At 38.8% G+C, this 26920-nt stretch overlaps 2 protein-coding genes across 3 annotated transcripts; one reads left to right on the top strand and one right to left on the bottom strand.

Moving 5' to 3' along the window:
- The first annotated feature begins 1287 nt into the window (after nucleotides 1-1287).
- Nucleotides 1288-19817, top strand: LOC148132142 (RING finger protein 11-like). Of its 2 annotated transcripts, XM_087955534.1 has the most exons (4): nucleotides 1359-1579; nucleotides 2116-2214; nucleotides 11215-11384; nucleotides 17389-19817. In XM_087955534.1, exons 1-4 carry the CDS (start codon nucleotides 1448-1450, stop codon nucleotides 17558-17560), a joined length of 573 nt encoding a protein of 190 aa, XP_087811660.1. In that variant the 5' UTR covers nucleotides 1359-1447; the 3' UTR covers nucleotides 17561-19817. The 2 variants fall into 2 exon arrangements, with proteins under 2 accessions (XP_087811661.1, XP_087811660.1); XM_087955535.1 differs by lacking the exon at nucleotides 2116-2214 and having other exon boundaries at nucleotides 1288-1579.
- A 1772-nt stretch (nucleotides 19818-21589) lies between these two features.
- On the bottom strand, nucleotides 21590-26829 carry TRIR (telomerase RNA component interacting RNase). The gene is made up of 3 exons (XM_026681499.2): nucleotides 26535-26829; nucleotides 24211-24288; nucleotides 21590-23406 (listed from the first exon to the last, which is right to left on the bottom strand). Exons 1-3 carry the CDS (start codon nucleotides 26790-26792, stop codon nucleotides 23299-23301), a joined length of 444 nt encoding a protein of 147 aa, XP_026537284.1. The 5' UTR covers nucleotides 26793-26829; the 3' UTR covers nucleotides 21590-23298.
- Between the last annotated feature and the right edge of the window lie 91 nt (nucleotides 26830-26920).

The following is a 26920-nucleotide window of genomic DNA, read 5'->3' as shown; positions in this document are numbered from 1 at the left end:
TGACTGTAATCACATTATGGTGAATTAATTTAGTTTCATGGGTTCACACAACACATTCAAAGCAACCTAATTTTAATCTTAACCTGTTGTCCAAATTCAGGAAATGCACAAATGCCAATATAAGAACTGTCTTCCTATAGGAGTAGGAGACAAATACCTGAAATTATAAAATTTGGAGACTATTCATATATAACCTAGATTGCATCCTATTACATTATGAATGTATTGCATTCGCAGTGATTAACATGTGGAGCTTTAAAAATTATAAAGCAAAAGTGCATAGGCTGCCTTAGCAGTTAACATTTTAATTGTCCCTAGTGATCATGACTAATTGGTCTTGCTTCCTTAGGAAATAAACTTGTACATAAAAGTTAAAATCATGTTTTATTTTCAAAGAACAAACCTCTACAGTCTACAAAATGAGAACAGTAAGATAAGAAAATGAAATTGGGTCAGAAAGTTTTGGTACAAAAGTCACTGCAAATATCTCCAGAATTCTGCAAATTTCATCAAAGCCAAATTAAACAAAATGCATACTGTTCCTTCCCTTTCTTTGGTGTGTGTATCCCTGTCCATAAGGCTTCTTTCAGAAGGCAGAAGCCTTGCCCAATCTGAGAAGAATACAAAATTTACAGGAAATAAATGTACAATAAAGGATCTACCTTTCCCTTTTGAAGAATCTTAACATAAAAACCTACAATAATGTAATTATTTAAATAGGTAGAAGCTTCCCCTCATAAAATACCAACCTCTTGCATCAAAGCATTGACTATGTTACAGAGATTATTTATGACAACAAGAAAACCAAGCTTAGTCAGTACCAAGATCCCAAGGTAATTGTTGGGTGACAACAGACTTCTAGAAAACGAACATAATTCATGCAAGACATTTGCTCGAATTGGTGGTTTCATGAACTGTGAGGAATGTATAAAGATGCTCTACATTTTCTTAGTTAACCACTAGATCAAATGTTACCCATTAGAAGCATTATTTAAACCTCAGGAATGAAAATGCTTCTGGCAAAAATTTGTAATGGAAGTAATCGCCAGAATAACACTGTTGATTGTAATACATTTCAAAAATCAGAGGGATGGAGCTGTTTAGTAGCTTTATCACTACTACGCATAAAACTACAAATTATTTTAAAACCATACAGCAAGAAAAGTTACTGCACGGTGGTGCCTGTCTTATTCAGCATCAGCATGAAAGGAAAGGAGGTTGAAAGCGAAGTACGGATCGGCATTACGCGTGACTCGTTTCCTCCATCCTCAAGAGAACGAGTTCTTTATTGCGCAAGCGCAAGATTCCCGGAGCTAAGAACTACAATTCCCGTCATGCTAGGCGAGCCCCCCCCCTTTCCCAGCCGCTACTCTCCCCCCACTCCCTCTAGAGCTGGTAGACTGAGGTTGGCTGGGCCGGTCCCGGCAGCGACCCGGAGCGGGCGGGCATGGGGGGCTGCCTGTCCTCGCAGGCAGCTGATGACCTGTCGCTACTCAACGATTCTACCGGCGATGGAGCGAGTCTTGGGCCTGGAGACCCACCCCCACCCTCCCTCCCTGCCCAGCCGCCCCCCTACCAGGTACCGCGTGGGGTGGGGAAGGGAGCCCCGAAGCCCTGGGACTGATGATGCTCCCATGCTCTCGCCAGTTGGGGTCAGCTTTGAGTAGCCAGCGAGGGGCTAGCCAGCGTGCAGACGAGGGGGAGGAATTCGGGTGGCATTGGAGAATGTCGCAACTCGGGGGCAAGTAACGCGAGATGGCTGGGGGTGGCCGGAGCCATGATGGAGAACTTGACTCGGTCCACACGTGAACTAGACCCTGCCTAGGAGATAAGGGCAGGTATTGCTGCAGTGTTGACCCACGCTTCTTCCGCAGATTGCTACAAGGATGAATTCATTTCGCGGCCACCGGCTCTTGTGGCACAGTATTGACCATGGGTTGGAAACATGTTTTTAAACTTGGGGTGGGTTTAGAGGAGGCTTTTATTATTGCAGTTGTTCTAATCTAACTCATTTGTGAAAATTTAGATTTTAGAAAATGACTGCTTGTTGTAACCTTCCTGTGTTTTCATTACTTCCTGTCCCCCCACCCCCCTTATTACTAAATACCTTTTAAGGAGAAAAATATGAAATATCAACTGCACAATGCTGTTTTTGTGCTACTAACCATCAGTCTGGAAACTCCCTTGGTTGAAGAGAAGACTACTCGGGCTGCTGTGAGTGTAGGCTAGTATACATTTGGATTGCTGTAATTACTCTTACCAATCAGAAAAAGAAATCCTATGAGACATAAATTAATGGAATTAAGCTAAGTCATGGTCAATATTCTAAACAAAGAACTAGGAATTGTCATTCAGCTATGGAAAAACACTACTAGCTTATTACAAGACATGGGAAATTGAAGGCTGTTGGGGTAATTTATTAGAGAATGTAATTGATCTTTGCAGTGGGGGCTTCCAGACAAAGACCTAGTACTATGAAGCAAAGAAATTGTGCAAACATTCTGTGTTTTATTTTTTAATATATTGTATGTAGTAGGGAAAAAAGGAAGTAGAAAGCACAAGAAACCCAAAAGTGCTTTTTGAAAAGGCAACTGGACTTTGTTTTTCCTTCTCATCCAAGAAGCTTCTTCAGTTCTGTTCAGCTTTCGATGAGAAGCGAAATGTCTTCAAGGAAAAACAAAGTCCAATTTTTGCCTTTTAAAAAAGCACCTTTGGGACAACCACGACCTTGATGACTGAGAAATTCAGTAGACAAAACACAGGAAAGTTACAAAAGGAAGCTGTTATTGGATATTCTGTAATATCATGAATGAGATAGGAAGAAAGACAGCAAACGTCTTTAGGAACATTCTGTAGGAGAAAACCAAAAATCAAATGCCTCTTAATACATGAACAGTTTGATTCATTAGGTTTTTTTTAGAGCTGGGGCTCTTTCAGTTTAAAATGTAAAGTATGAAAGTGAGGGCATATAAGCATCATATATTTATGCACTTATCAAAGAATCAGGCTTGACTGTAACTGCATCAACATACATTGCTAGCAAACCTAGGTTAACGTATTAATAGCAATTGTAATGGCAAGCCAGTTGCTAAGCACCTGAAATGTGGTCATGTGCTTTGGAAGTCAATCAGTCAGAACAGAGCTGGAAGGGACTTTAAGGGGTCTTCTAGTCCAACCCCCTGCTCAAGCAAGAGATCCTATACCATTTCAGACAGGTGGCTGTCCAGTCTTTTCTTAAAAACCTCCTGTGATGAAGCAACTACAACTTCTGAAGTTCCACTGGTTAATTGTCCTCACTTTTAGGAAGTCCTCTTAGCCCATTATTGCTAAATTTACCCAAGAGCTTTTGATGAGGAACTCTATCAGGTTTGAATTGCAAGTGAAATTGGAAACTGGAATTTAATTCATGCTACAAAAATGCTATCATTCAGGGATTGTTTGCGAAAGAAAATAAAGATCTGAAGCATGTCTTAAGCTTCCAGCCTGTTTTTGTTAAATATGCATACCTTGTTCCTTGTGAATGTTTAGTTGTCTCAGCTGCCCCTGATTTCTATTACTGAGAGCACAAGAGATTTGAGAGCAATTATATTTTTCTTTTATGTTTTCACAAGTTGTCACACATACAGGCTACTTTTCCCCCCAAAGTGAAGTTGCTGTTGTATAGAGGAAGAAGAGACAGGGAAGACTGAGAAATAGAGTGTCAGTCCAGACCTGGACTGAAATTGGTTATCACAGTGGTTCTCCACCTTTTCTCCACCACAGACCCCCTTTAAATACCTTTTGTGGCCACGGACCATGGCCAGGGACCACCAAGACTTAACTCAAGATTTAAATCATAATATTTTTAAAGCTTTCGTGGACCTCTTCTGTGATGACATCATGGCCCCCCAGGGGTCTGTGGATCATAGGTTGAGAACCATTGAGTTACAGGGTATTCTAATTCATGATTACTTGAGTCACAACTGGCTCATTTGCCTGGATTCATACAATACACTGAACCATGCATTTAATTATGGGCTGTGGTCATATAACATCCAATGCCAATAACTAACCATCCACTTTAAGCTAGGCATGAACAATTTGTGCAGTAAGTAGCAGGGAATGGAATAAAGCAATAATTCCAGGGGTGGGATTCTACCAGTTCTCACCTATTCACTAGAACCGGTTCTTAATGTTAGGAATAACAAGGTTACCTAACGTAGTTTGGGTAAAATAATATATATAAACTATGATAGTAAGTTTAAGTGTGTGTCACTTTAAACTGCAAAGCATGTAATTTTGGGTGCGGTTGTAAAACCGCCATAAGAGGGAGCAAGAGAACCTGCTGGATTGCTAACTATGCTGGATTGATGGTTTGCTAACTGCGTATTCCCTGCTGCTGAGTTTTTGAACGTCGAAGGAAGAAAGGAGGTTTGACTTCTTTATATCTCTACTGCGAGGAGATATATTACTGGACTGATATTTGTAAGTTTACTAACCTCTTTTTTGACACTGGACTTTGCAACTGAATAATCCCCGAACGGACTGAACTAGTGAATGATATATGGACTGTTTGACTATGCTAAAACTCTTACTGGAATAAACTATTTAACTAGCACAGTGTATCTGTTTTACTGAGTGTAAGCTACAAAAAACGTTTATCTCACATATTTGCCTGCCTGCCTGACTGCCGTGCACATTCTGCTAGGGTGTATCCCTAACACTGGTTATGGGCCCAGCTGCACAGTCAGACTAACCAGGATATAACAGGCTTATATAAAGTGAGAGTTAGTGTAGTTACACAATACTGTAAACAGACAGCTGTGTTTTATTAATTATAGTTTAATATCCAGAAAAAGATGGCACAAGTCAATTTACCAAGTTTGTCTCTAATATCCAAACTGGATGGAACAAACTATGTTTCATGGTCTATGAAATGCAGCCTACTTTTACGCAGAGAAGGTTTGTGGAGTATAATTCAAAACCCACCAGAGGTAGATGCTTGGGATCCGGAAGATGAGGATGATGCCCAGAAAATACAAGAATATAAACTGAAGAATGAGCAAGCTCTCTGTATAATAGGACTGACACTCTGTGACCAGCAGCTTGTACATATTCGTGGAGAAGAAACAGCTGTGAAATGTTGGGAGAATTTAAAGAAGATTTATGTTCGAGACAGTGTAGGAGCACATATAAATCTTACACAGAAGCTGTTCAGAACACATCTTCAAAAGAATGGAGACATGTTGACTCATATAAACACTATGAAGAGGATTTTTCAGGAACTGCATGAAAAAGAACTTATCTTCACAGAACTGCATCAGGTTTATATAATTTTGTCTTCGTTAGATGAGAGTTATGACGACTATGTAACTTCACTGGAAGTACTGCCAAAAGATAACCTCACATTAACTGACATTACTGGCAGATTAATTGAAGAAGCCAGGAGAAGGCTTGAAAGGGATCAACTGAGAAGGGAACAACCACAAGAAGAGAAAGAATCTTCGACAGTCTATACAATTAGAAAATGTTTTAATTGTGGAGGAAAAGGACATTTGGCTAGATTCTGCAAGAAAGGAAAACGCCACAATGCCAGCCAGAATGCTAAAAGGCATCAAAAGGATGAAAAATGCTTAGAGTTAGCCATGTATAGCAACGAAACTGTGAATAATAATTTATGGGTTGTAGATAGTGGAGCATCGCACTGCATAACGAAAGATAAGAAAAAATTTGTTAAGATGTCCACGAGTTCACAGCAGATATCGTTAGCTAATGGCTGGAAAATGAAAGCAAAAGGTGAAGGTATTGCACATTGTTCTTGCATAAAAGAAAATGTAAAAATGTTATATGTACCACAACTTAAGTTTAATTTGCTTTCGGTTAGAGTTTTGGTTAAACTAGGTTATGTAGTTACCTTTAGGGGAGAAAACTGCATAATAGAAAAGGAAGGTAAAAAAGTGACTGCAACTTTAAAAGGTGAATTGTATGTGTTAAATGATAATCAATTAGAGGTGGCTAATACAGTGTATAATAACGTTAAACCTCATGATGAATGCATACATTTGTTACACAGACGTTTAGGGCATATAAATTTTAAAATGCTCAAGCAAACGGTTGAACTGTCTGAAGGTATAAAACTGAAGCCTTGCAGTAAGTATTTGCACTGCAATGCTTGCAGTCAAGAAAAAGCAAGGTAATACCAGCAAATAGAATAAATGGATTTAAGACTAAGGAACCTCTAGAGGTCGTATTTGCTGATATTATAGGTCCTAAAAAACCAAGTGTGGGAGGTGCTCGTTATATATTAAGCATAATGGATCATTATTCCAGATATGGTTTCTGTTATTTAATGAAGAGTAAAACGGAAACATATCAGAATTTCTTTAATTGGTTGAAGTTTGCAGAAAGAAAAACTAAAAGGAAACTAGTAACTCTTGTAACTGATAATGGTACGAATTTATAAATAATAAATTCCAAAATAGACTGAAGATGGCAGGTGTTGAACATAAAAAGTCTGCACCATATAGGCCACAACATAATTCCTTTATAGAAAGACGAGGCCAAACAATACAGGCAATGGCTCGTACTATGTTGTCGGATTCAGGATTACCTGAAACTTTGTGGGGAGAATCAATAATGTGTGGTAATCATATATTGAATAATGTTGTTAACTCAACAACAGGTGAATTACCATTCACACGGTGGCATGGTAGAAAACCTGACCTAAGCTACATGCACACATTTGGAGTACCAGCATGGGTGCATATTCCTACACAACTGAGACATAAGGGGCAGCATAGGGCTAAAAAGTTATTCTTTGTAGGTTATGAATCTAATCACAAATCATACAGATTCTGGGGAAAAGGTACATCTAGCGTTTACTATAGTGCTAGTGCACAATTCCTTGAACATGTAGGATGGGAAAAACTGGAGCAAGATTCAAGTAAGGATGTAATCATAGAAACCTACAAAAGACCAAAACAACATATCAGTAATAAGAAGAGTACAATTAAAGAGGAAGTACAGGAAGAGCACATAGGACCAGAACAGGAAGAAATAGGTGAACAGGAAGAAATAGATAACCAGGAACAGGTAGTACATGAAAGTCCACCTGTAAGCCCTGTAATACCTAGACGTTCAACACGTGAAACCAGACCACCTGACAGGTACCAAGCAAGTGTAGTTTGCCAAGTTAGTAAAGTTCCAACTACTGTTGAAGAACTTAGAATGTATCCAGCAAAGGAACAAGAAAATTGGCATAGAGCAATGGAGAAAGAATTAAATTCATTGAAACAAATGGAAGTTTATGAAAATGTTAAATTACCTCCAGGTGAAAAGTCCATTGGCTGTAAATGGATATTTAAATTAAAAACAGGTAAAAATGGGACTGTTACCCATAAGGCTAGGTTGGTAGCTCAAGGATTTAATCAAACTGCATGTGATTATGATGAAGTATTTGCACCGAGTCTAAAGGCAACAACCTTGAGAGCAGCTTTAGTGTGGGCAGCTAAGAAGAACTATATTATAAATCACTTAGATGTAGAAACTGCCTATCTGCATGCACCATTGCAGCACACTATATACCTAAAGAAACCTGTAAGAATTAAGGATGATAAAACAAATAATGACTGTTGGAAGCTTAAAAAGAGTCTCTATGGATTAAAACAATCTGGTTACGAATGGAACCAATATATTGTTAAGGAGTTAAACAATATAGGGTTTAAAGCAGGTTTAGCTGATCCATGTGTATTTAAGAAAGAGACAAATGGAACAGTGTCATTGTTATTGTTCACTGATGATATTGCCTTAATTACAAAAACTAATAATGAAGCTACTGAAATAATATCATTATTAGGTAAGAGAATAAAATTAAAGCAATTAGGAGAGATAAAACAGTATCTAGGATTAACAATAAATAAAACCAAAGGTGGCTATAAGATATCTCAAGAGGATAAGATTTATCAATTACTAAAAACATACAAGATGGAACTTTGTAAACCGGCAAAAACTCCAATGAGTCAGGAATTTGGCCACACTGATGCTCAAAGTCCAAAATTCGATAAGACTATCTATCAATCGCTAATTGGTAGTTTATCGTACATTAGTAATTGGTCAAGGCCAGATATTGCCTATAGCGTTAATCAATTGGCAAGATTCAACGCTGAACCCACTGAACGACACTGGCAAGCGACAAAACGTATCTTAAGATATCTTAAAAGGACAATGCACTATGCATTGTATTTGGAGCCAAAAGATGATCTGATTTTAAGTGCATATGCTGATGCAAGTTTTGCAACAGACATAAACATTAGGAAATCAACTTCAGGTACGGCTATACTGTTAGGAAAAGCACTGATTGGTTGGAGGTCAATTAGACAGCAACACATAAGTATGTCCACAATGGAAGCAGAATTTTCATGTCTATCTTTATTATGTACTGATTTAATTCTGTATAAACAGTTGTTATTGGATATGGGAATAACTGTTAATGATTCCATTGTAGTATATGAGGACAATCAAGCAGCCATACAAATATTGCTGTGAAAACGAGATCTGAGCATACAGATCTTAGATATCTGAATGTAAGGCAATCTGTAAAAATGGTTTGATAAGACTGGAATATTGTATGACTGAAGAAAATATTGCTGATCAATTTACAAAGCCCAAGGTGCAGTCAAACACAAAGAAAGTTGTGATGACTATGAGTTAAGGTTGTAAATAGATATATATATTATTATATTACCCAAAAGGGGAGTATGTTAGGAATAACAAGGTTACCTAACGTAGTTTGGGTAAAATAATATATATAAACTATGATAGTAAGTTTAAGTGTGTGTCACTTTAAACTGCAAAGCATGTAATTTTGGGTGCGGTTGTAAAACCGCCATAAGAGGGAGCAAGAGAACCTGCTGGATTGCTAACTATGCTGGATTGATGGTTTGCTAACTGCATATTCCCTGCTGCTGAGTTTTTGAACGTCGAAGGAAGAAAGGAGGTTTGACTTCTTTATATCTCTACTGCGAGGAGATATATTACTGGACTGATATTTGTAAGTTTACTAACCTCTTTTTCGACACTGGACTTTGCAACTGAATAATCCCCGAACGGACTGAACTAGTGAATGATATATGGACTGTTTGACTATGCTAAAACTCTTACTGGAATAAACTATTTAACTAGCACAGTGTATCTGTTTTACTGAGTGTAAGCTACAAAAAACGTTTATCTCACATATTTGCCTGACTGACGTGCTCATTCTGCTAGGGTTTATCCCTAACAGTTAACATTCTAAGCAGTTCGGAGAACAGGTTGTTAGAAGAAATTACTGGCCTAATCCTGTAAGGAAGGCAGGAAGGAAACATTCTGGTGTTGCTTACAGAAACTGCCTCACCGTTAACCCTTATTACATTCTTGGCAGGACCAGACTTGTCTCAGGAACATCTCTGGAGTTTTTTTCCTCTCCTTTGCTGGTACTTTGCTTGTGTGGAGCGACCATTCAAAGTTACAATGGCACTGAAAAAACTGACTTATGACCATTTTCCACACTTACAACTGTTGCAGCATCCCCACAGTCTTGAGAGGCCAGGCGAGGAAATGTGTGCCTCGATGTGAGTGATTTTGAGTTGGCCGCACCCAGCCAATAACATGACCACCAAGCCATGTCCACTCAGTCACATGACCACCAAGCCATGACCACCACCTAAGCCACGCCCACAAAACCAGTTGTTAAAAAATTTGAATCCCACCCCTGAATAATTCCCTTTATATTGTTCATAGTGGATATTTAAAAAGAGACTCTATGTATGAGTAAGGATTTACAAGGACACTTCAACTGTCAGCACAAATGAATAGGCAGAGATGAATAAAGACTGATATTTTAAAAAGACCAAAACCAAGCACCTCTATGGAATTCATTACTGCATAATAGTGCAGCATAGATTGCTTTTTAAAAAAAGATAAATACATTTTATAATCCCAAGCATTCAAATGTAGTAGTTGTGTATGTCAGTCGTTTCCAGCTTCCATAATTATTAGGCTGTGTCTCCCATTATTCTTCAAGCTATGCTGACTAGTATTTGTGGAAGCTGTGTTCCAACATGTTGAGAAGCAGGGGTGGGATGCTACAGGTTCTATAGAGCTGGTAGCTCTGAAGAATAGCAGACACCGAACTGGTTCTGTGTTTGCTGCTATTTGACCCACCCGCCTGCCCGGGCTCTTACCTGTCCTTTATTTCCTGCTTTTTCAACCTCAGCTGCTTTGCGCGGCACAGCTGAGGTTGAAAAAGCAGGAAAAAAAGAGCTTTTCAAATTCTGCACACCTGCACGCAGTGCTTTTCAGCTGTCCGGGCAGGACAGCTTAAGGTTTATTTACATGCGCGCAGCATGATAAAACGTAGTCACTGAACTGGTAGTAACAACGGTTGATTCCCACCCCTGTCGAAAAGGCATCAAATTGGAAAAGGGTAATATATGTATCAAATGTTGACTGCTAGTGTACATTGTTTCCGACATTCTCACTGTGAAAATTTTAATTAGTGATCACTGGACAAACTACAAAATGAAGCTGAATGTTGACTTCAAGCAGCATTGTAATTCTTGTGTCCTGAAATTCTGAATGGAGCAATGCTATTTAGGATTTCTGTGTACAACTCAGAAAATTTTGTGCATGTTTCTTACCTAATTTGCCTCCTTAGTTCAAAATAAAATGATTTGGGAGAAATGCGCTTATTAATACCTGAAGGAAATTGGGAAATTATCTTCGCATGCTAACATATTGCAAATCAAAATGTTTGCGCTAAAGTTAAGACTAGTTAGAAAACATGGGGATCCACTCCTTAGTGGTGAATTAATAGCCTGCATGGTTCATAACAGATGTGCATATAGAAAAAAAGGAGCTTCTGTAACATGAAAACAACAGCTGACTTATCCTGTAGAAAAGCTTCAGATACTTAATAGAAAACTTATTTTAGCCTATCTGCCATACCACAATATTATCTTACAGTTCAGCCCTCTGTGTGTCAAAACGATAAATAGCTATATGTGTCAGTATAGGATTTGTTTGGATTATTTTCATTAGTTAAAGAGGGGGCATATTAAAGGGGTGAGTATTTTAAATTTTCTAGTAATCTGAGAGAAAAGAGAATTGTTGCTTGTATTATGTGTAATTATGAATCCATGTAACAAACTATTTATTAGAATAGTAAATATTCAGTCACACTATTGTCTGACTTTCTAGGATCACACTCCAATTCCAGTGTATCACCCAACGCCTAGCCAGGCACGTCTTGCCACACAATTAACAGAAGAGGAGCAAATCCGGATAGCTCAAAGGATTGGACTAATTCAGCACCTTCCTAAAGGAATATTTGATCCCGGCTCAGAGCCATCAGAAAAGAAAATCAAAGAGTATGTTTCTATGCACAATGCTTTAAATGTATTTTGTAAAGTCAGAACAAATCTTGAAAGTATTATAATGATTAACTGCTAATGAATACAAAAATATCTTTTAGAAATTATTGACAGTATACAGAAATGGCCCTCCAAAATGCATCAGGAATATGCTATGCTTTGTTTTTATTAATTTATTTGTAATATTTGCATAGCTGTGCATCTCACCAGAAGTGACTTTGGGCAGCTTACAAACTTTACTTGCTTTGGTTTTTTTTTTTTTTTAAAAAAACAGATTACTGCCCTGAAAAAAAACTGCACTTGATGTAGGCATTCTGCTAAATAACAGAGAATATGATGCGTTGTGCATCTTTCCCGAAATTGTACTTAAGTCTCTTGATTCTATTCCCAAAGTCATCAACACAGCAGGGCTTTCTTATAGGTCCTTATGCTAAACTATTAAGTAAAATAATTACAGGTAATTCTCACTTTGTGACCACAATTGGGAGTGGCAACTCCATCAGTAAGCATGTGATCACTGTGTAAAATCGTGTGACTATGATAGGCTTACATTACTTTTCATTTGTCATTAAGCAAATCATTCTAGTCGTTAAGCAAGACATCACATGACCACAACTTCAATTTTACTTTCATATTCTCCATTAACTGAGAAGCCATTTGAGAAGCAAGTGAATGGTAATCATATGATCTCTGTATATTGTAATGGTCAGTAATGCATGCCAATTGGGAAGTGCCCCAATAGTGATTATGTCACCATGGGAGATTGCAAGAGTCATAAATACAAGGATTGGTCAAAAAATTATTTTTTACATCATTATAATTTTGATGACTAAAGGCAGATAAAGCAAGAACTACCTGTAAGGAGTTGCATGTTTTTGAACATTCTCTGTGGAAAGGACACAGAGCACCCTTTGTTAAATATGTTACAATTCTCATCATGGATAGTCAAAATGATCCAGAAATTTGAATGGTGCTTCTTTGCACTGGACCAGCAGAACAATATTTATTTCAGAATCTCAGTATTACTGAGAACATGAAGAAAAAATTGATAATTGCATATTTGAAGTGTGAGGGGGGAATATTACTGTTTTTATATGTACACTAGCTTTGATTTCTTAGATATGAGTATGCAGTAAATTAGGTTTTTTTAAAGGTAGAATATATTAACTATAGTCATAAGGAGTGGCAACTCCACTGCTAAATCACATCATAAAGCATGACTTCATGTGACTTAACCACAGTTGCACAATCCCAGTTGTCCCTGTCATGCAAATTAGAGATTCCTGTGGTCATGGGAATACCATTTGTAACCTCCTGCCAACTTTCCCATTGACTTTCCTTGAATTGGGATCACATGACCTGACTAGGAAGTGTAAGTAATGCTACAACTGGTTAGGAAATCATCTAACATAACAAACAATTGGGGCTGGCAACTCAGTCATTAAATGTTGCCACTAAGTGAAACCACAATTCTGATTTTGCAGAATTGGCAAGGCAATGGCTGCAATTATGAGGCTGTATTGTAAAATCCCTCTGGTTCAGCAAAGTCACTACTTTGAATGCTCACTAAATGAGTGGTTATTTAATGAAGATTATCTATACAGCAATAAGTTATGTTCTTCATTGCTGAAGATGATGCCCATAGCGTAGGCAATGCAGGTAGTCATCACTAAGTGACTGCTTCATTTAGTGACCATTCATGGTTACACAGTGATGAAAAAATAATGACAAAATCCTTTAATGAGCCTTGGTAGGTTGTTAAAGCAAAGGAAAGCTGAAGCAAGATCAGAATTGTGGTTTCACTTAGTGGCAACATTTAATGACTGAGTTGCCAGCCCCAATTGTTTGTTATGTTAGATGATTTCCTAACCTGTTGTAGTATTACTTACACTTCCTAGTCAGGCTAACCTGTTGGAAATGCCTCAGATTACATATAGGAAGAAAAAATTCAAGTTCAAAGCACTATTTTTTTAGACTGGCCTTAGCATCCAGTGTATTTACCGGAGAGAGATGGCAGTGATGGTTCCTCATTTTATCTTAGAATGAATTGTTTATCAGAGTGCCTTCTGTGGAGAAAGCAATTAACAGCCTGATATTGATGCTTTGATACCTCACAGAGAACAATCTCATGGTGAATTTCATCAAGAGCATATTCATATTATTAAAGCAGATCTGCCCCTGGGAATCACAATCGGCAGGAGGGAGATCAAGATGCTGGCAAGATTACAAGGATAATAATATAATTCTTGATTCAGTACCCTAGGCCCAATTCCATTCCAGATCACTCCAGTAGTTCCTTCCAGCCTAGACCCAGTCCTATCTGTACAAGACAATGCCAAGCAATCTAACCCAATCATTGCATTGCTGGCTAATCATAAATTGGCAGACCAGAAAACCATTCGGCTTTCTGATCAAATAAACAACAGAAGCTATCCTAATGAGGTGCAGAGCCTAATTCCCAAACATCTTAATGCAGAGATTATGGTTCCATCATAGTTTAGTATTGTCTACTAACAAACTGGGATTATAATTGTAGAAATGCCTCTGAAGGCATTTTCACATTAGGCAAATTGGTGTCATATGGACAATGTTATGACCAAAGCCTATGTAATCAGGTAGGGTGGATAGAAATAATGGGCCTTCAGAGGAAGTACCATTTCTCAACTACCACAATGTTGACAAATATCTATGCTCCATATCAGCAGATTACTAAACAGTATAACAAGCAGGTTGAGTCATCGGCGCTTGAATTAAGGAGAGTGGACCCTATACTGAGATGTTTTACTGTAGTTTAGATGAAGATCTCTCTCAGGTGACATGTTCACAACAGACAAGGGAAATGTTCCTCCCAATTTTCAGAAAACAGAGCAGAGGATCAGTGTCCTAGTGGCTTCATGATCAGAAAGCCTATCTATGTTTGATTGACACTGACTCAAAACTGTCCAAGTTATATTCAAAGTGAATATACACAAGGTCAGGGGTGGGATTCTATCGGTTCGGACTGGTTCTATAGAACCAGTTGTTATGATTCCGCACAGTTCGGAGAACCAGCAAATCGTGCCCCTTGCTGGACCCTTCCCTCTCCACCCGCCCCTCCCCATCAGTCCTTATTGTGCATGTGCAACATCGTGTGCATGCCCGACATCGCTGTGTTCTTCCCTGCCCATCACTCCTTAAGGCAGGGGTCACCAACCTTTTGGACCTCAGGGACCACCAAACTCATAATTTTAAATCCTGCGGACCAGAGACCCTGGGAAAATCCCAAAAAAAGTCTGCAAGAAAATTCCCCACCCCATTTTCCTACCGATCGATCATTCTTTATTTGGGATCACAGGATACTGTTCCCAGTGAGAGAGACTTTTGGCTTCATGCAAGGAAAGCAGCAGAAGCAGAATAAGTCTTTCTTTCTCTCCCCCAAACTCCACCAGAATGGCGCAGTCTCTTGGAGCAAGATGCCTTGCAGGATCTCCCAGACTTATTTCTTGAGGGAGAGAAAGAGAGACTTTTGCTGCTTTCCTTGCGTGCAGCCAAAAGCAGAAGAAAGAAGCGGAAAGAAGCAGCCTGGTGGCCAGGCGAGGCACATGGGGCGAATGAGGCAAGTTCCCCCCCTCCACCCTTCCCCCCCTCCCCTCACTATCTCGTGTTGTTCACACTGTGAATCAAGCCTTGTGTTCCCATAGGCCATGTGGGTGGCACAGCCTTGTGTTGCCTCGCAGCCAGGATTAATCGCTTTAGGGGGTGCTTTGGGGGGTAACATTTCTCTGCAGACCACCAACATTTTCTCGTGGACCACCAGTGGTTCCCGGCCCACTGTTGACCACTGCCTTAAGGTATTTCTTCCCACCCCCCAATGATCAGCTGTTCCTATGATCAACTGTGCTGGGATTCCCCTTGCTGTCTTACTGCTTCACCCAGGAAGGTTCCCTGAAGGTTCACCCAGGAAGGTTCCCTGAGGCCCAGGAGGCAAAAAATGGGGAGGGGGCCATAGCTCCCTCCCCCACCCCCCACACTCCATTTTTTTGCCTTCCTGGGCCCCAGGGAAGCCTTCTGGGAGCAAAAACACCCCCCAGGAGGCTCCCGAGGCCCAGAGGGCCCAAAAAATGGGAGGGGGGGTTGCTGGAAAAGAGATGCCACATCCACCCAGTCACATGGCCACGCCCACCTGGCCACGCCCACAGAACTGGTTGTTAAAAAAAATTGAATTCCACCTCTGCACAAGGTATTGGGTAATGTTTATTCCATTATGGCCCAGGAGACGCAGATCTCACCCAAAAGGGGATAAGTAAGGATTGCATATAGCATCTCTTGAAAACAGGCTAGCATTGGAAGTTGATTACCTAGTCACACTCTGGCTACAATTTTGCTTCAAAAAAATTATGACTAAATCTGTCTACTGATTTGGTATGCTTTAAACTGGTGGTATAAAAGGCAACACAAATTCCAGAACTATTGAAATTCATACAAAAATGGCCAAGAGGGCTTCTTCATGTACTTTGTTAATTCAAGATGTGCTAAGACTGGGTTCCTGTTTCATGTTTAAAATCAGTTCCAAATTTCACCATGCACTAATAAAATTGTACTCCAATTTTTCTGCCCAGACCTTTCCACTCCTAAAGAACTAACCAACACAAAATATCAACAGAAGAAAATACATGTACTTCAGGGTTGAACTATGGGGTCCTTGATGATTTCTCAGCTTGCTTGCTTGCTTTCAGACATTTCATTATTTGACAAAGTAATATAAGTGCTAGTGAGACTGGGATTTATTCCTCTTCATATATAGTAGCTTGCCCTGCCAATGTTGGTGATGTGTGTGATGGTAAGTAGGACAGACAAACAAAAGATTAGCAGATCACATCCATGAACACCAACTAACAATCAAGACACAATGAAAATGCCTTAATCTCACAACATATTGCCAAACTCAACCATAGTTTCAAATGAGAAACTGAACGTCCTAGATCAAAAATACTAAGGAATTCCTGGAAGCTTGATATTCAGACAAATCAGCCATCAGTAGACATACAGAGATAAACCATTGTTACACAGCAATCAAAAGAGGCATTAAAAAGACAGGGAAACAAAAAGACTAGAAAACATCCTCTCCAGCAACCACTACTCAAATAAGCAGAGATTAACACCAGACAAACAAGCAGAAAATAAAACCCTAATTGAGGAACTATCAAGGAGAAAACCACACCCCAGAAACAGTGGCAGGGCAAGCTATGGCATGTAAATAAGGCAAACCCCACATTCGCTAGCACTGATGTTACCTAATTGAGTAGTGAAATATTTGCAAGTAAACAACTAAACTCAGACAGCAACACAATACAAAATAGCTGTGTGCAGGGAAGGGTACTAAAATATTAACTTACTTTAGTAATATTAATAACCAATTTGCTTCCTATAAAGTAGAAATTCTGGACAGACAAGTTAAACAATCCATCAGCCAGTAGGCTAGAGTACATTGCTCTGGTGTTTACAGCCAGCAAGAAACCAGTCCATTCCGGCATCACAGTACAATCTGTTGGGTGATACCTGCATCAACAGTGTTAATTGTTGTTTTGGACAGGGCATTTGAGGTTCTTTGTGGTTATCATGACATTGATATCAAGAATGCGATAGGTCAATGATATACTAATCTCCTGACAAACAGTAAACTAGAGATCAAGAACCCTAATAACATCTTAAAAACCTTCATTCTTTGTGTGCAATTTTTTTGTAGTCTAGAACATGTGGCTTATACATGGAAGAAAGCAATTCTTGCAAGTTTCCACTTGGAAAAAATAACACGGGAGAACTTTCAAATATCATAAATTTTCAGTGCAGGAGGCTTGATATTATATTTTTAAAAGCTGAGTGTATGGCAAAACAATATAGCAACTAGTCTTTTGGAGTTGTATTGAAATTTACCAAGTAGCAAATTGGATAAGAAATAGAAGTTGGCCTGGTAACCATCTTGCAACCTTTGTATTAGCAGTTTCTCTTTTTACTTCTCCAGATGTGTAATCTGTATGCTGGATTTTGTATATGGAGATCCCATCCGATTCCTGCCTTGTCTACACATCTACCATGTAAACTGCATTGATGACTGGCTGATGCGATCATTCACATGTCCTTCTTGCATGGAGCCAGTTGATGCTGCTCTGCTCTCCTCCTATGAGACTAACTGAGGCGGCTTTGAGCCCTGCTCTTGTTCATGCTTCCAGGCTGTGGATATATTGGGGGCCTGGGATGTGGGACATTATTTGCACAATTCTGGGGTACACCAAAGAAACCGGTCCCAGCCCCTACGGACACATGCAGCCATGCTGGCTGTACTAAAGGATGATTTGTGCCATATTTTAAGTGTTGCATCCAGTGTATTGGGCTGGGGCTGGGGGTTGGAAGGAAACAAGGAAATGGCAGAACTAAAACTTTCCTTCCACTCTACTCACAATTTAGTTTTGTAGAAAATCAAGATTCTTCTTTGACCCAATTATCTACCCTCATACTTTTGTAAGTCCGTTAAGCTACTGAGTACAGTCATAGGAAACTGTAGTGGAATTCTAACTTGTTAATGAAAGAGAAAGCTGTTTAAAGCTGATGCTGAAGATCTCTTAAGGTTTTACAAATTAAGAGAAATTCTAAGGCTATTATACCAGCTCTGGTCAGTTCTTGGAGAAAAATAATTTAATATAGAAAAAAACCCAGGCATTTTATGTTCGGGCCACTATTGAAAATTCATCTATCAATACAGGTATGCAATGCAGAAAACAAGCCTTAGAAGCTAGCTAGCTAGCTACCTACCTAGTGTAGCTTGAAGCTGTAACATTGCTAGGGAAGGAGACTGAACCCATTTGCTTTTGGAAGTGCTTCTTTTAAAATATTTTTTAGTTGGGAGAAAAGGATACAATTTCCTTGCTCTTTTTCCTTGCTCATCAAATAAGTTTTATCTATTTTGAAGAAGTGTATGGTGCCTCTTTTCAAACCCCAATAGGGCAGATTCTCCACCTAATGCTTATTCACCAGACTAGAGGAAAATCACATGGATGTAACAGATTTTGAAAGCAATGGTTTGTTTCACTCAATCTTCATTTGGATGAAGTTCACTGGAAGGAGCAGGGATGGGATAAGTGCAGCTTATTTGTCACAATGTGAAATTTCTGCCTTTCTACTATATGGAAAAAGTGTTGAGAGATATATATATATATCTTGTTTAAAGTGAGAAATATTTTTATGGAAAGTTTACGATTCAGTACGGTAAGATCCTTTTAGATGCTGGTTGTAAGTTAAAGCATCCATATATTCTGAAGAGTGAAGAAATGTTTATTTGTAGGCAATCTACTATTTGTCTTACATAAAGAAGATTTTGTCCCATAAGAACCTGTTAAGGCAGGCTGTTACTATGATGCAGCAAAGCCAACATGTGAAAAGGCTTTCCTAAATCATATTGTTTATTGCCTTGCAAGTACAGAAATGTCAAAGTGCTTTTCTGATTATGTACTGTTCATAGCAAAGATCTAGTGCTTGAAAGATTAAAAAAAACCGGATGTATATTGCATTGAAATGGAAAATAAATAGATTGTCAGCAGTGCCTTCTAAAGTACATACATTGGCCAAGATGACTGTAGAAAACTTTTCTATTAATGAAAGTGAGTAGAATGAGATACTCTGAATCAATTTATCATTGATTCTGTTTTTTCTTTTACCTTTAATAGTTAGAAATTAGTTGCCATGTTGCAATCAAGCACGATTCTATGCAGTAGTAGGATCTGATCTTGCTGTTGTATGGCCCTTCTGAAGTTTCTGAATGGAACTCCCAGCAGACCTGCAGTATTGTAAGGAATCTTGGAAATTGTAATTGCAACAAGTCACATTGGATTTGGGAATGAAGTCATATTTGCTTTCTAAGCCATACTACAAATAGTCTTTTATTTGTAATTCCAAAACTAGCAGGGAGGAAACAGCTCAATGTGTCAAACAATGATTTGACCATAAGACAATACAGAATATTAAAGGAACCAAGAGAAAGTCTAGTAATCAGTTTAAGGCAAGAATTATTTATTTTGGATGACCCCCCAGCCCCACAAAGCAAACTGAAAGACCACAATAACTACTTTCTTCTCATCTTTTCAAATGAAACTGCAATTGCTGTTGAGACTTATGTGGTTTATGCTTTCAAATAACAGTGCTTTGAAAGGGCAAATCCCATTAGATGTCAGCATTCAATGGATTCCTCTTCATCAGCCCAGAGGGAGAAGATATAGTTTTCCTTGCCCGTGGTACCATTTCTATGATTGAAGTGAATAGAATCCATATTTTAAAGCAGCCGTCTCCAACCTTTCCAGCTCTGTGGATCAGCAAAAAGGGGGGGGGGTTTGCACACGCTTGCCCGCTGTTTTCATGGTCCGATTGCCAATAAAACACAAACTGGTAGCAGTCTACAGACTAGGTGACCCATTTTAAAGTACATTTCTTTGTCTGAAAGTCCTTGCCCTATGTTATCTCTTGGTATTGCCTGTATCTTCATTTTTGAAGTTCACCACAAAAAAAGTGGCAGAAGTAAAGATGGAGTTTGCTATTTAAGTTACTAGTATACTCTAGCCAGCAAGCTCTATTGCGTATTAATATCTCCTTGCTGTTTAGAGATACAGGAAATATTAAAATTGTTTCATGCAGACCATCAAAATTGGTATTTAGTAAATCATAATCCTGAGGAAAATAACATGGCATATATCTTTCAGGACAAGCAGTCTCCTACAGGGTACAAAATTGGTATTTAGTAAATCATAATCCTGAGGAAAATAACATGGCATATATCTTTCAGGACAAGCAGTCTCCTACAGGGTACAAAATTGGTATTTAGTAAATCATAATCCTGAGGAAAATAACATGGCATATATCTTTCAGGACAAGCAGTCTCCTACAGGGTACAATATTGTGCCAAACATTTCACTTCATCTATGAATTCCCTGTAGCCACTCAGAACATTGGAGCGGGCAATATATAAAAGACTTTAAAAAGTGGCATAGCTCCTTTCGAGAGGTGAGATCACTATCTCCAGTGCTGCATGTAAGGATATTTAAAGCCCCTCTCCTTACTGGTTTGGAAAATCAAAAAGAAAAAGGGGGAGAGATGCAAAAGATGGGCGGTCTACTATAAGGGACTATCACTTGAGAAGTGTTATCAATAACTTCTTTTTTCTATCCCAAAGAATCACTTGGTAAGGTAATTACTGTTTACTTCATAAAAAGAAAAAAAATCCACAGAACAGAGGATCAATTCCATGTGGCTTATATGATTGATTAAACCTAGTAATATAACCCAAAATTGTAACTTTGATATGAAAATAGCTTGGGCAGTAAAAATGAAGTTATTTCTGAACAGCAGTGACTATCATTTAGTAAAAGATATATTTCAAAATACAAAGTACATGCAATAGTCAAAGAACTTCTGGAAAATATGAGCAACAGCTTGTGTACTGTGAAAGGAACTGTTTTCATGCTCCACTTATTATGGTTTTTACCTATTCCATTAACTGCTATTTTTTTTCAAAAATATGGTAAATATAACTCAGAAAAAGGCAAATGCATCTTGTTTTTTTCATTAACTGAAAGCAAAATACAACATTTCACTAGTTTATAGACAGAAATGCCATTTTTTTGCATTATGTAATTATAACTGTTTATGCAATATGGTAAGCTTTAACATGGGCTGTCTCATTCGGGCTTAGCACAATGCATGAACCTAGTAGTGTCTGCATGTGCAAACCATGACAGTTTAGAAATATTTTTTTTTGGCTGCACAATTACTATAAGAAAAATAATCCATTTTCTCTAACTTTACAATGCATATTTATGGAAAACAATTCTAATCATTTTAAGTGCAGAACAACTCATTTAGCTTTCAACCTTCTGATAACTATTGTTCAGTGTCATGTGTATTTAAAGAATTCTTATCAACACATAAGCAAAAGAAAATCTGGATGCTATGGTTATACCTTCAGTAGAGTTTTAATGACTTTGCATGTTTAAATAATGCTATCTAGAAAATATATATATGGGAAACATATACCAACAAATACCCACAACACAATTCTATTATTTAAAAAATATTACTGTATTAAGGATGATTAGTACTCTAATCTGGGCTGTAGAGGTCAAAAGCAATGAAGTCGCAAGCCTGATCGAGTATATAACAAAGAAGAAAATTGGCATCACTTTACAGGAGGCTGAAAATAAAATACTAAATCTTTATTTTTTTCTGGTGTTTTAACAGCAATCTCATATTATGAGGCAAAAACAGAATTTTTGTTTCATCTAACCACTCCCTTACCATATTCAGAAATAGTTCCTACATGCTCATTGTGCATGTAAAACCTGTTATGCAATGAGAGTTCTTAGTTACACTAAAGAGCACTCAGATGTTTTATGTGAAATTCCAGCAAAAATGCTTAAAGAACCCTGATATAAAGAAAGCATTGTTCTTCAAATGCATTACCCAAAGGCCGAAGATAATGTGGAAACCAATGGCCTTTTCAAGGCAGAAATGTATTTAATAGATCTGGTCCAGTGATGAACAATGATGATTGAAGAAGGGAAAAATAGACCCAAACAGTGAGATCAAACCTTAGTTTGTTTTTCTCCAGAGTACAAATCCATCTTTGTGAATATCACATTAATAGTGCAGCTCAAAAACCAGCCCAATCTATTAAGAGAAAATGGCACAAACTGGATAACATTTAGAAGTGAAACCCAATCCCACAACAAAAAATAGCTTCTCTATGCCAGCCAGAAAACAGAAGTTCTCATTAGTGTTTCCTGACTTGAACTCGATTGTTGGGATTGTACCAGAAGCCCTTATATGAAATTGCCCTGCTCAATTTCAGTGTCCAATGCACATCAGGTGCTTTCCATTTCAACAGTATTTTATGGAAAGTATTAAAAAAATCAAACTCAGCATATGTAAACAAGTGGTAAAAGAGCATAGGTCCCATGCATGCAAAAAGCCATTATCAATACAATGGCTACAGCCCTAAGCTTTTGCTTTCAGAGCCAAGGACCTCTGCTCATAACACCTGGGAGTGAGGCATAGGAGCAGTCAAAGGTTAAAATTATAGTATCTAGAATTCATTGCAGAGAGCACCTAAGGTAATTTTAGTGATTTTTCTCAAATATATAATACTTGGTACAAAAACAGACCAAGCATTTTGCTTCTTAGATAGTAGACAGGCACAGGATACCCCCCAGTATTAGATTTGGAGCATGCATAGGAAAAGACTAGGAAAAAACTTAAGCAGCAGCTGGAATTAAATACAAAACTCCATAATTCGCTGCAATATGCAGTGAAATTGAAGTAAGGGAAGAGAACAATACGGGCAAAAATGCAACTACAGAACAGTCAGACATTAAACGTATCAAGAGATCCAGATTCATTTGTCTTTCATAGTGAAGAGAGGGATTATCTGGAATTATTACAGTCTGCAGTACCTACTATTTGCAACCATATTTTAAATTTATCTTCAGCAGTAAAAGGTACTGAATTTGATAAAAGAGGGCTTCTTAGCATGTACTATAGTAAAAAGTTCAGGGGTACAGAAAATGTTAAGCAAAGGCTCAATGCTGAAGGTTTATCAGCAAAGGAATGCCTGATGCCTGATGATTTGGGGAAAGAAATGTCAGACCAATTCCACTATTTGGAGAGAGGGTGTTACAAATTAAAAATCTGGCAACTAAGTCAAAGTTCTTAGCTCTCAGAAGAAGGGGAAAACAATAAACGAATCAGTGAAGGAGGCTCTTAAGTTTTCAAATATAAAAGTATGGCAAGTCTCCTGCTGCCATGGCAGCATTCAGTCTTGTGGGACAGCACTACTCCTTTGATATTTTAAATAATTATGTACATCACAGACAGTCCAGGCTGGAGATAAAAGTTATTTCACTAAAGGCCGGGTTTTATCATCATCACTGCACTGGTGGGCTTTGTACTTTTTCACTTCAGCCATATATTTCGCCCATGCATCTCCTTTATTTGTCAAAACCTATAACAGAAAAAAAAGGAGCCAGTTACAGAATACACATTTAAAGAATTGGACTTAAAAGCATTCTTAGGGTACCAGTTCCCATGAACATCACCCTATATATAAATCTAGGAAAGCCATTCAATTGAAACCAGAGTTTGTAATTTTATTGGAGATGTCAGCCACAATACTTACCGCATGGACTTTCGATTACCCTGTCTCATTCTAATCTTCTACATAAATAAAAAAAAAAAAAAAAAAAAACCTTTTCTATAAAAAAAAACTTTTTTTTTTTGTTCCCCAAAAAAAACCCCTCCCCGCCTCCCCCCCCCCCCCCCCCCCCCCCCCCCCCCCCCCCCCCCCCCCCCCCCCCGTAGTCACAGGCCATACGGTACAAAAGTCTACGGGCCCCCCCCCATTCCCCCCCTTTCATGTTTTAATATAGGCCTTAATTTGGGGGGGGCATTCTAGCCTATAAAACATGCTGGGCATGCTATTGTAGCTGTTCTGATCTTTTTGGAGCTAAATGCATTTTATATACCAAAAATAAACATAAAAAAATCTCACTTAAAGCAGATTTGGGAAATGAATGAAAATGTTCTTATTACAAATGAACAAGAAACAATTCACTATTTTCTCAAGCCCATAAGGACAGATCCCATTGTCAATTTTAAACTAGGGTAGCATGAAGGTAAAAGAGCTCAACTTCACTTTCTAGAATGCTGAAATGAAAACAACAGTGCTACTTTCTTCACTAAAACTTTTAGGAAGCTCCGTGCTGCCCCTCATCTCTCAATTTATTATTCCGGATGTGTCCCAGCTTACCTCCTCCTCTGTCTTTTGTTTCTTGGCTACCATTCCTGTCTTCAGGGCTAGCTTGCTGCCCCCTCTCCGCTTGCCCACCTGGGTGAAGGGATAGAAGACTGCAACCGTTATACGAGCCTGGGAGCTGCAAGGGGAATGTTGCCCACTATATAACGGTATAGGGAGTCCTTCAATTAGATCATCTTAGCTCGCCATCACACCTGTCAGTCTGTACAGAGCTGCCGAGCGTTACCTACACCGCTGTGCTAGGAGGGTAAAAGGGCACCTTAGCAGTGTTCACCAATACATCTGTACAGTTAAGCCCAAACATTAAAAGACATTAACAAGTAACAAGAAATGGAAGTATTCCAATTTCTTTTCAGGTTTGCTGCCTGGTGGGAAATAGGAACACCATTCTATTTTTACTTTTATTTCCCTACAATATAACAATCTGGAATACATTATGTGAAGAACTTTTATTTGCTCAAAATCATGAAAGCAATAAAGTTATCAGAATCAATACAACATTAATTCAAAATCAATAATTATCTTTTTGATAGTCTTGGGAAGTGTGGTATATGCTAATATAATCTTAGATATAACTGCAAAGGCCTGCTGCATACATTTAAAATGGTATTTACAATACCATATAAGCACGTATGTGATTCAGTTTTTATACTGAACACAATTTTTGATCTTAAGTTGAAGAGGACAGTTTAAAATAGAAAATGTCAATTTCAGTTAGCAATAAACAAAACAGGGGTTCCAATTATCACTTTTAGATAGTACAGCACTCCCTCCCCAATCCATTTCTGGAGCAATGCCACATGCATTGCAAGTACAAATTGTTTTATATATGGTGATGAAAACATACATGTTGGAAAACAGTTTATAATTAAAAACTTCCACCCAACATTTTAAAGACTGGAAATAAAACATATTTATTTGTAATGTTTAGGCTACAATGCCTACAGATACCTAGGAATAAATTCAATTGAACCCAATTAGAATTACAGGTCAATAAATATGGCCAGGATTATCATATTTCATTTAATGCAGAACAGACTTTATTATTTCTCATGTTCAAAAGTATAATTAATGCTTAATGTAGGATGAATAATACTTGCAATTTTCCCTAGCCAGTGCAAGTAAAAATGGTTCAGTATATTTCAGACTTATTGTATCACATTAACAAGAACAAAAAGATTTCATTTGGGTCCCAGGAGACACACTGATGAGTTTAAAACTGTGAATACACACACAAAAAAACCCCAATGTATTAAGAAACGTTTGTTACTATTCACTAGCAACAAACATGAGGGGGAAGCAATTTCATTTCAAAAACATTTTGATAAACTTTTTAACGCATTCCACTTAATTTACGTGTGCTTTAATAAAGGCTGAATCAGCCTAAAATGAAGTTTTCCCAAAGACAACTAAGAGCAAAGCACATTGCATTACGTATTAACAGACCAAAGCGTTCCCATCTCTATTGCTTCCATTTTCAAATAAAAAATAAAAAAATCTACATTATATGCATGTCAAGAATGGCAGCTTCACATTCACAAAAGGAAAACTCAGTTGGGACATCTGTCACCATCGACCAAGGATCTTCAAACTTGGCAAGTTTAAGACTTGTGGACTTCAACTCCCAGAATTCCTGAGCCAACATGACTGGAGGAGGAATTCTGGGAGTTGATGTCCACAAGTCTTAAAGCAGTCAAGTTTGGAGACCCCTGCGCATAGACCCTTATCAAATCAAGATTAGGGTTATGGCATAGAGTAATAATTATTCAGCCAATATTATGAAGCCCAGCAAACCATATAAACCTGCCAGGAATGAATGGTGTTGAGCATGGAGCATCACAGTCCTGTAAAATACTGTGGATCTGTTCATGTTTCTACTCGGATTTCGGGCGGGGAAGGGGAACTAATACAGTGAGGAAGTGGGGGGGATCTACTAAACAGCCACAAATCCCCAAAATATGCTTAGAAAGATGGGTCCAATATGATGCCTTTTCAAAACAGACCGGGGGTGGGTGGGAGGGGAGGAAGAATAAAATGCGACATTGCTCCTGCTAACATCATATTGCTTTAATAGAAAGTAATCTCTTTTATAGGGGAGAAGGGAATACTAGACGGGATGGTGGTTGGTGGAAGCGAATAGCGTAGAGAGGCGGCACCTGGAGAATTACTGCCTGCGTTTATTCAAGAGATCCTAATGTTGAGAGAAAGCAAACTGACAAAAAGGGTTCTTGCTCCTCGGTCCTTCGAGGAAGGCCAAGGGGGGGGCGGGGTTGGATAAAAGGGGAAGAAGAGAAAAGGTCAGTGCCCAGATCCCTTACGAAGCTGAGGGCGCTCCCGCTCCGCTTCTTTCCCGGTGGCTCTGGGTCCCCGGGAGGCTCTGGCCGCGGTTCGGTCTCTTTCCGCTTCTCGGCTCCGGCGATCGGCATTTCTCGTCCACTCTTTCCTCCCGACGCAGAGGCTTCCTCCATGCGCCGCTTGAACAGTTCGAGAAAAGAACCGTCGTTGGCGAACACGTTGACGCCGCCCGGTCCTGCCGCCTCGGAAGCCGGGCCTTCTCCGCCTGGCGCCGCGGCCATCTCTCGAGCCCTTCCCTGACCCAGCCTGCTCGCGCCCGCAGGATGACGGGAAACGATTACGAAGCCAGTCCGCCCCAAAGCATCCCGGGAAAGCCTCTGTCGTTAAGGTCCGGCCACGCGCACGTCGA

The sequence above is a fragment of the Notechis scutatus genome, chromosome 2 (genome assembly GCF_049901735.1).
Source record: "Notechis scutatus isolate UNSWTSFEM ecotype Mainland chromosome 2, rNotScu1.2, whole genome shotgun sequence".
Classification (NCBI taxonomy): Eukaryota; Metazoa; Chordata; class Lepidosauria; order Squamata; family Elapidae; genus Notechis; species Notechis scutatus.
This window is presented reverse-complemented; position numbering and strand designations above follow the sequence as displayed.

Excerpts from the sequence above, each read along its gene's own strand:
- LOC148132142 (XM_087955534.1), top strand. The coding sequence starts at position 1,448 with ATGGGGGGCTGCCTGTCCTCGCAGGCAGCTGATGACCTGTCGCTACTC. Across the intron at positions 1,580-2,115 it reads CCCAGCCGCCCCCCTACCAG|GAGAAAAATATGAAATATCA; the intron begins GTACCGCGTGGG and ends ATACCTTTTAAG. Across the intron at positions 11,385-17,388 it reads TCAGAAAAGAAAATCAAAGA|ATGTGTAATCTGTATGCTGG; the intron begins GTATGTTTCTAT and ends TTACTTCTCCAG.
- TRIR (XM_026681499.2), bottom strand. The coding sequence starts at position 26,792 with ATGGCCGCGGCGCCAGGCGGAGAAGGCCCGGCTTCCGAGGCGGCAGGA. Across the intron at positions 24,289-26,534 it reads GCGGGAGCGCCCTCAGCTTC|GTGGGCAAGCGGAGAGGGGG; the intron begins GTAAGGGATCTG and ends CCCTTCACCCAG. Across the intron at positions 23,407-24,210 it reads AACAAAAGACAGAGGAGGAG|GTTTTGACAAATAAAGGAGA; the intron begins GTAAGCTGGGAC and ends TTTCTGTTATAG.